The sequence below is a fragment of the Platalea leucorodia genome, assembly GCF_965183815.1.
Source record: "Platalea leucorodia genome assembly, chromosome: W".
Classification (NCBI taxonomy): domain Eukaryota; kingdom Metazoa; phylum Chordata; class Aves; order Pelecaniformes; family Threskiornithidae; genus Platalea; species Platalea leucorodia.
The window spans coordinates 6,691,078-6,700,665 of record NC_138859.1 but is presented as its reverse complement, the minus strand read 5'-3'; the positions used below and the strand labels follow the sequence as shown (position 1 = coordinate 6,700,665).

General features: G+C 57.1%; 1 protein-coding gene across 1 annotated transcript; it reads left to right on the top strand.

Annotated features, from left to right (window-relative positions):
* Nucleotides 1–335: 335 nt before the first annotated feature.
* On the top strand, nt 336–9,588 carry LOC309601587 (uncharacterized protein C2orf42 homolog). The gene is given in 10 exon segments (XM_082334688.1): nt 336–411; nt 1,870–1,980; nt 1,984–2,707; nt 3,450–3,548; nt 3,821–3,925; nt 5,342–5,446; nt 6,985–7,092; nt 7,990–8,090; nt 8,163–8,325; nt 9,298–9,588. Coding segments are annotated over 9 exon segments (1,719 nt in total). The 5' UTR covers nt 336–411; nt 1,870–1,881; the 3' UTR covers nt 9,513–9,588.

Here is a 9,588-nt window from a genome sequence, read left to right as displayed (position 1 = left end):
TACCTCTTGACCAGCCTTCAGAAAAAATGCAAAAAAAAAAAAAAAGGGGGGGGGGGGGGGAGAGAGGAAAAAAAAGGAAAAACGACCCAAACCGAAGCTCGTTGTGTCCTCTCTTTTTTTTTTACTCCGTGTCCCCGCGGTCGGCTTTCGCAGTCCCCGAGACGAGGGGAGCGGCTGCTCGGGGAATTTGGGGAGAAAAAAAGGCCGAAAAGGGTCGATTTTTGCTGCAAAGCCGCCGCGGGGGCTGCTGGGAGTTGTAGTCCGTGGACTACACCCAGCGGCCCCTGCTGCGCCCCACGTGGGCTCGGCGAACCAACGGGAGCGAGCGGGTCGGCGCCATGGCGGAGGCGGGTCGTTAAGCGCCCTCGCGGCGGTCCGGGGCAGGAGCGGGGGGCGCGCGCCGCCGCTCAGGTAAGGGTGGGGGGGCCCCGCGACCGCGGGACAGGAAGTGACACCAGGGAGGAGCGGGGGGAGCGGGGGGGGGGGGCGGTGGCGGGGTGCGACGTCACGGCGACGCCATGGCAGTGACGTGTTTTGGGACCCTCGCTACAAGAAGGACATGGAGGTGCTGGAGCGTGTCCAAAGAAGGGCAACGAAGCTGGTGAAGGGTCTGGAGCACAAGTCTTATGAGGAGCAGCTGAGGGAGCTGGGGTTGTTTAGCCTGGAGAAGAGGAGGCTGAGGGGAGACCTTATTGCTCTCTACAACTACCTGACAGGAGGCTGTAGCGAGGTGGGGGTCGGTCTCTTCTCCCAAGTAACAAGCGATAGGACGAGAGGAAACGGCCTCAAGCTGCACCAGGGGAGGTTTAGGTTGGATATTAGGGAAAACTTCTTCACTGAAAGGGCAGTCAGGCACTGGCACAGGCTGCCCAGGGAAGTGGTTGAGTCCCCATCCCTGGAGGTATTTAAAAGACGGGCAGACGTGGTGCTTAGGGACATGGTTTAGTGGTGGACTTGGCAGTGCTAGGTTAATAGGTAGACTTGATGATCTTAAGGGTCTTTTCCAACCTAAACGATTCTGTGATTCTATGATTGTGGGGCCAGCAGCTCCTCCCAGCACTAGGGTGGCTCACTGGCAGGCACTCTTGCTCCTTGTCTGCCAACCTGGTACAAAACCCTGACCCGGGTGGATCTGGGGGGGAATTGCCCCATTTCTGTCCTGTCCACGCAGGGTTTTCTGTCCCATCGTTGCTTCCTCGGATGGTGATTTCCACTTCAGTGTCTCTCAGAGCAGCTGTGCTGTACTCAGCAAGCACACAGGGGCTCTGTGCATCCCCCTGCAGTGCTGGGCAGGCCGCCCAGCTTTATTTACATCCCATATCCTTTATTTAATTTTATTTACCCCACAGGGATGACCCCATGGCTTGGGCCACGGGCGCACACATGCCAAAAACTCTCTTTTTAGCCTCATTTTTCTCCCACATGGTTGAGCCTGGGAAATAGCAGGGGGTGGGCGCCAGGGTGGAGGTGTCGGGGTCCAGTGCTTGTAGGGGTGGCACTTTGATGAGAGGCACACTGCTGTGGTGTGTCGTGCACACTGCCGTGGTGTGTCATGTCACACCCACGTGTCACTTCGGGCCTCAGTTGCGAGGAAAGACCTGAAGTAGCCAGTGTGGGACTGCAGCAGGGTGGCACGGTGACCAGCAGGGACCCTTGCCTGTCCTGCCGGGACCAGGCAGATGGTTGCTCCCCCCTCTCTCTGTGTCTCCTCTCCATCTCTGCCGCTGCTGGGGACTGAGGATGGCCACCACCTCCTGCAGAGGGACCTGTAGGTGTCACTAGCAGAGCGCTGCGTCCCCGCTGTCCCTCCCATCCCCATCCGCCTCCCCGAGCTGTGTTAACTCACCTCTCTGATCTCTGCCCTTCCAGGTTCCCTGGAGGATGGAGCCAGCATCGCTGAGGACCAAAGTCCCCTCCTTCAGGTCCGACCTGGGGAAGGCCACGCTCCGGGGCATCTGGAAATGTCCCCGCTGCGGCACTTAAAACGGCACCCGAGGCCTGAGCTGCAAGAACAAGAACTGCGGGACCGTCTTCCGCTATGGCACGCGCAAGCAGCCCAGCATCGACGCCATCAAGATCATCACCGGCTCCGACTTACAGGTTTATTCAGTGCGGCAGAGGGACCGGGGACCAGATTACCGGTGCTTTGTGGAGCTGGGGGTCTCGGAGATGGCCATCCAGACAGTGGATGGGACCATCATCACACAGCTCAGCTCTGGCCGCTGCTACGTGCCATCATGTCTGAAAGTGGCCACGCAAGGCGCGATGGAGAACCAGTGCCAGCACATCAAACTGGCCCTGAACTGCCAGACCGAGGCCACTCCGCTCACCCTGAAAAGCTCGGTGCTCAACTCCATGCAGGCTTCGCCTGAAACCAAACAAACCATATGGCAGCTGGCGACCAAGCCCACGGGGCCGCTGGTGCAGCGGATCACCAAGAACATCCTGGTGGTGAAGCGCAAGGCCAGCCAGAAGCACAGCCTCGGCTACCTACACGCCTCCTTTGCCCAGAAGATGAGCGCGAAGACGCTGGCGGACCACAGGTTGTCCTGTTCCTGTCAGGTTCTGAAGCCCAGCAAGGGCAGCCCAGCCAACAAGGAAGTGCTGCCGCCACGCTGTATTCACTTCTTCGCTTGCATCTGCGCCTTTGCCAGTGATGAGAGCCTGGCGCAGGAGTTCGCTGACTTCCTTGCCTATGATTCTGGCAGTAGGTGGGGGGGGGCAACATGCAGAAGATTTCGGGGGGCTGTGTCGAGCTGATGCCACCCACTCCCCTCCCTCCTGCTCATGCCCTGGCAGCTGCCTCGCTTTGCCTGTGCTGCCAGGCAAGAGCTGCCCTCACATCTGCTCCCTATCAGTGCTTCGTTAGCTGGGGCTTCATTTCCTGCCCCCTCCTTCTGCAAGCAGAGAGTTTTGTGGGGAGTGATTCTTCCTGGGCTGCAGTGTGTGGGAGCAGAGTGGGGTGCTTCCTGTGCTCCCCTGGGAGCTGGGGAGGGGGGCGGATCCTGCTGGGCTTTGTCACGATGGGTGCTCGGGGTGAGTCGGGTTCCTCTTCCCTTTGAGCCAGAACCCCCCAGCTCATTATGAAACACCCCCCCACAACAGCAACCTCTGGGGTTCAGTCCCCTGGGGGGTTGTGCACCCTAATAGGCACACCCAGATAATCCCGCCCTGTCTTTAGGCACCTGAAGGTGAAAATGTGCCCTGAGGAGAGTGACCTGGGTGATGGGAGTGAATTAACGTCACTGCTTGCCTCAATGTTCCCTCCCAAGAAGCATGTCTATAGGACTGGGAGGACTTTGGGGTTTCTCTGAGGATGTTTGGGGTGTGCTGGGAGGTCTCAGGGGGCGAAGTGCCAGTGTGGGGAGGGGGATGTGAGACCCCACATTGCCTCAGTACTATTGCACGTGGTTGAGATGCTTTTAAGGACAGAGTCTTGTTTCTCCTAGGGCTGAAAGGGATCGTGGTCCCGCAGTTGGTCAGTGGCCCCGAATCCACGGTGCAGGCTGGGGAGGCGGCTGCTGCGAAGCCCAAGAGGAAAAAAGGATGTAATGGCTGGTGAGTGTCTGCTGGAGGCTCTGTGGGACAGGGTGGATGTGGTTTGAAGCTGAAAGCTGTTGCCCGGCTGGCATGACCTTGAGAGTGACAGCCCTACCGTGATCTGCTGGACTCATAGCTGGCCACATGCTGTGTCCGGTGCCAGTGGGAGCTTTCAGAGAGGCCCTGGGTACCAGCATGCTCCCGCCCTGAGTCCAAGCGGGCCTTTTAGTGATCATTAGTGGTGTTAAGGTGGCAAGAGTTCTTTTAAACAATCCCTCAGGGGTGCAGGCAACCAGCCCTCTCCTGGCTCGAGACCCAGCTCACGGCAACCCCAGGAGAAGCAGCCTGAAGAAGCCGGCTGTCGCCTCCTCGCTGAAAAGACAAGGTGAGCCTTGGCCACGCATCTCACCGGTGGTCAATAGTGCTCGGGGACCAGGCAGACACTCGCAGCCGTTTGGTTTGTGCTGCTGTAACCCCTGTGGAGGGGACGGCCGAGCCCTCTCTGTCTGTCTCTTGCTCTAGGAGGTGAAAATTGGGCTCAGGCACTTCGGTGTTGCTGGTTAGCTGTGCACATCTTGTGTAGCTCAGCTGGCGTAGCTCTGGCTAGCCGTAAGCATGGTTGTTAGAGAAGGACGATGCTGGTGTCCTCCCAGGGTGGCTTTGGTGGATTTCTTGGTGTGGCAAGCTTAAAGAAGTTGACTTGTGCTGGGGCCGGTGCTGCTGTGAGCGGGCAGGCGTTATTAAATATCTGCTAATGCCATTAAGTGCCCTCCTGGATAAAATGGATAGGTGAATCAGGTCAGGCAAAGTTGTGAGCCGGTTTCCCTTGCTTTTTTGCCACCGTCGGTGTTTGCAGCATCTCTTAATGTCCAGAGCTGCTGGGGGGGACTTGTTGTGGCCAGAGTAGCTGTGGTTTCTAGTGGCAAATCCTTGCTCAGAAGCACTGTCCGGTGCGGGGAGCCTGCCAGCTGTGATGGAGATGGGAACTCCTGGCTGCCTCAGGGAGATTGTTGTGGGCACAAATGTAATAACTGTTGTCTCTGAGCAGACGGCTACATGTTTATATGTGTTTATATATGATGTTCAGAGAGGGAAGGGTCAGTCCAATGCCATGAAAACCTGTGTGTCTTCCCAGCAACTCGGAGCCCTTTAGAGAAAGCCGCTCTCCTTGCTGGTTATGGTCTGGGCCTGGGTTGGAGCCTTGGTTTAGTGCTTTTGTTCCTCTTAGCTTTAGTTTTGGCCTAGAAAGTGGTACAAATCTCTTCTGTTTCCCCTTTCCCCTGAGATAGTTTTGCTCCCACAGATGCCCACATGCACCCCAGGGAGTGTCGGTGCTTGGAGGGGGAGATGAGGGCGTGTTGGGTCCCACTCCCAGGGGTGGGTGCTGTGAAAGCTGCTCCCCGGTGAGACGGTGTAATTTTACCATGGTGCCGAGGCTGCAGCTCTTGCTGAGAGCAGATGGGGGGGATTTTAAAAGCAGATTGCTGCTGTTAAAGCAGTCCTGCATTTCCAAGCCCTGGTGCCCAAGGCAGCAGCGTCTAATCCATCGAGCCAATGGAAAGGTGGTTTTGTTTGTTGTCCTGGTGCCTTTCTGAGCTCTGTTTAAGGTAGTGGTGTCTGCACTGCTGGGGAAACTGGTGCAGGTAAAATGGAGAATACTGGACTGGAGCTGGCCGCAGAGGAGCTGTGCCTGTGGGGCAGCCAGTGTGGCTCGGTCTTGGTTATTTCTCTTGCCCGTCTGGCTTGGCACTTCACTTGTGTGCCGATGCGGATTCTGATTTCCCCTCCCTTTCTCTTGTAGGCTGTAACCAGCTACTGGATGAGTCGCAGGTGACCCTCTCCTTCCAGGACTGGCTGGCCAGCGTCACTGAACGCATCCACCAAACCATGCATTACCAGTTTGAGGGTAAGGCTTTGGGGACCGCCTCAGGAGAGCCTTTGGGCATGACTCCACTCTCTGCACTACCTCTGTTGTTAAGCTCTTGGCAGCATTAAATAATTGTTAGCCCCAAGGGAGGCGAGTGGAGCAAATGTTATTTTGCCCTGGGAAGTTTCTGTCGGCTTTGATTCGTTCCCTGAACATGGACTTAATGCTCAGCAGCAGCCTGGTGCTGGTGTTTATGCTGGGGAAGGGAGAAATTCCCCAAGGGGTTATTGATGCTTGAATTCAACCTGCCTGGGGCCACGCAGAAGAGGTGGAGTGAGATGCTTCACGTGGCGTTAGGTCTCAGAAATGCTGGTAATCCACTTTTCCTCCTGTGGCTGTCTGGAGCGCTCTGTCGTCCTCCTTGTTCCCCCCACGTGCGGGGCTGAGGTGCTCCCTGTGTGTGTACAGCTATGGGCAATGTCTCACGGCTGTAATACTTGGGGGGGCTACCGTCACCTGCACCACTCCACTTCCCCAGTGAGCAGCATGGGACTTGTGCAGGCAGCAGGGCATGTCTCTGGCCCATCCTCCAGATGGAGGTGGTAGCTTGTATTATGTCTGTAAAAATCCTTACTGGAACATACTTTATAAGTCTTGTGGCTGGTAGGAGAGCTGTGCCTGGCTGGCAGGTACTGCAGAGCAGCTGGGCTCACCTAAAGAGAAGGACCCCAAAAAATGCCTGAAGGGTAGCAGCTGTTTCCAAGCAACATAAGAGCACTCTAAAGTTTGTCACATGAGACAAATGCATGTGTCCTGCTATCCAGCAGCTGTTCCTGCAAGGTGTCATTAAGTGCAGGAAGCAAGCTGCCAGCAGTGATGGCTCAGAGCCACACTGCTGTGCTCTGTTTGTGATTGAACACAATGATCTTAAGGGTCTCTTCCAACCTAAGTAATTCTGTGGTTCTTAAAAATGGTTACATTGTCACTGCCTGGCACCCTTCAGCAGCATCACCCCAGCTTAGCAAACAGAGTGACCGAAAGCCTCAAGGGGCACAGCCACCTGCTGCACTCCCCAGGATGAGGCAGACAGGGACACACTGGAACCAGTCCAGTGCAGGGCCACAGAGGTGATGGAGGGAGTGGAGGCTCTAGCAGTGAGAGCCAGGGCTGTCACCTGCAGCATAGACAGCTTGAGGGGGAGTCACTGCTTGAGAAAAATCACTGAATATCTCAAGTTGGAAGGGACCTACAAGGATTATCAAGTCCAAGACCCTGCCCCTCACAAGACGAGTTGCTGTTTTGCTCTGTCAGGTGGGAGGGAGTAAAGCCAGCAGGCCCAGGCTCTGCTCAGCAGCGCCCACAGACAGGACAAGAGGCAAAGGCCACAAAATGAAGCACCAGACTCCGAATACAAGAAAATATTTTACTGTGAAGGTGGTCAGACACTGGCAGTGCTCTTCCAGCCAGCTGCTAGAGTCTCCAGTCACAGAGATAATCACAACTGGAGCAAGATGGGGGTTGTGCTTGAGCAGCACAACCCCCAGCACCCCCTTCCCCCCTTGTTCATGCCTACACAGGCAAGCCTGAGCCGCTGGTGTTCCACATCCCTCAGGCTTTCTTTGATGCCCTGCAGCAGAGGATCTCCAGCGGGAGTGCAAAGAAGCAGCTGCCCAACTCCACTACAGGTAAGATATGCACAGACTCAGACCTGGGACGCCCTGTACATGCTGGTTAAGGCAGGCTGCTTCTGGAGGAAAAACGCAGCAGCAAGAAAAAGATTCCTCACTCCTCCCTGGTTTCTGGCAGCTTTTCCCCTCACTGCAGCTAAGTGGGAAGTGCTGCAGCTGTGTGAGTGAGCCACACAAGCTACATGGGACATGCAGCCTCCGCTATGCAGGGGGTTGCTGTCAGCTCCCACTTAAGCCCAGCCTGTCTGCAGGCTTGGTACATGACTGTGGGCAGCAGCTCTCAGAATTTAGCAGAGCACAAGAGCAGCACAAGCCTGGGCTGCAGGAATAAACCCAGCCCCAGCCAGACTCAAAGCTGAGACTTTATTCTCCATCACCCCCAGCCAGCTCTGACCAAGCGCTGCCTCTGAGCCAAGGGGAAGCTCACAGCCCTCGCTGCTGGAAGCATCCTTGCTGCTTTACACACTCTCTCTTACGCTAGCATGGAGCATAAAGTCAGGCTTAAGCACACACTCAGGGCTCTCTGCAAAGTTAAATGCATCATGTCAGTGCTGCAGGAGCACAAGTTGCTGCCCATGCTGCAGCAAGGCCTGGGGAGCACTAGCTCCATTTGTGCCCCCTCTACCCCTCGCTGAACATCAGCAGAGACATAGCACTTCTCTCCAGCCCAGTGCCAGCTGAGATTCACTTTATCGGCAGCTCTGGATTAACAGAATCCTGGAGAAGAGCCCACAGGCAAGGACAAAGCCAAGTACTCAGGAGCTGGGGCTGCCTTCCAGGCAAGGCAGATAGCCACAAGCTGGAGGGAGAGCTGAGGCCAAAGAGAAAAGGGGAGAAGAAAAGGAAGAAAAAGCAGAGTGTGAACCTTATCCCCTGCCCTTTCCCTCCCTGCAGCTTTTGCCCACAAGGACGCCCTTCCCCTGGGCACCTTCTCCAAGTACACGTGGCACATCACCAACGTCCTGCAGGTCAAGCAGATCTTTGATATGCCTGAGGTAAGGGGGGGAGGCAGCCCCCCAGCCCCTTAACCCAGCCCCTCACCCGGGTACTCCCATACTTGCCAGCAGCTGCCGCTGGAGATCACACACAGCTTCATCCAGAACCGGGACAGGACCTATGAGCTCTTCAGGTGCCCCAAGGTGGAGGTGGAGAGCATTGCCAAGGCCTACGGGCACCTGGAGAAGCAGCCGGCCATCCAGCCCCTGGAGCTCAAGACCTTCCTCAAAGTGGGTAAGTGGGGCAAGCCCGGCTCCTGGCCCACCTGGGGGGAACGGCACCCCCAGCCTCTGCCAAGGAGCTCCAGGGGCCAGGCTGGTCTTGGGGGGGACAGCCAGAAGAGCTCACCCTCCCTGAGAAGACTCCCCCAAATATGGAAGCAACGGCCCAAGACCCCTGCCTGAAGCCTGGAGCAAGACCCCTGCATGAGCTGCAGAGCATGGGGGGGGGACCAGGGCTGCCCCCTGACCCACCCCCCTTCTCTCCCAGCAGTTCTAAGTGCTGCATTGTTCCTTCCTGCCTGGGACAGGGAGGGTCCACAGCAAGAAGAGCCCCCCAGTCTGAGAGGCCAGTCCCCAGCATCAAGGGGCCTGCTACTAACAAGAACTCCCCCTTGTTCCTACCCACACACAGGGGGCCCTAGTCATAAGGGCCTACCCAGGGGGGCCCTGAAACCTAAAGGGGCACCCCCTGACCCCCCTGTACCCACGGGGGGGCCCCTCTTCCCCCAGGGGAGGGTCCCACCCCCTTGGGCCCCCCCTCACACACAGCCACAGCTCCATGTTGGTGCCCACCCTCACACCCAAAAAAAAAAAAAAAAAAAAAAAAAAAAAAAAAAAAAAAAGAAATCCCAATACATTAGAGAGTTTCTGCCCCCTTCTCCAGTCCCCACCCAGAAGAAAAAGGCAAAATAAATCTCACCAGCCAGGGCTCCCTCCTCTTTAACTGCTCTTCTACACACCTGCAAAAAACTACAAATGCACAATTAAACACAAAAATAATTGCACAGCCTCCCCCCCCACTACAAAATCCCAGCACTGAGGGGGCCCCTGTACTTGACCCCTACCCACACAGCTGAGCCTGGCACCAAAGGGGGGCCCAGGACTTGGGGGGGGGGGGGGGGGGGGGGGGGGCACAGAAGCAGACCCAGGTGCTCAAAGGGATGGATGGGGGAGCCTGGGCCCACTCTCACCCTCTCTCCCCCAGGAAACACCTCCCCCATCCAGAAGGAGCCCACCCCCTTCATCATTGAGTGGATCCCCAACATCCTCCCACAGTCCCGCATCGGGGAGCTGTGCATCAAGTTCCAGTACGGCCACCGTGGCAGCCGCCAGCCCGGCACCAGCCCCGAGCACCGGCCGCCCGCCGCCGTGGAGCCAGCACTGGAGCTCACCCCGCTTACCACCATCACCTTCCCCTGAGCCCCCCAATAGTGCTGGGGAGGGCACAGCCCCAGGGCGGGCACGCCACGGACCCGCAGAGACAGTGAGTGTTATT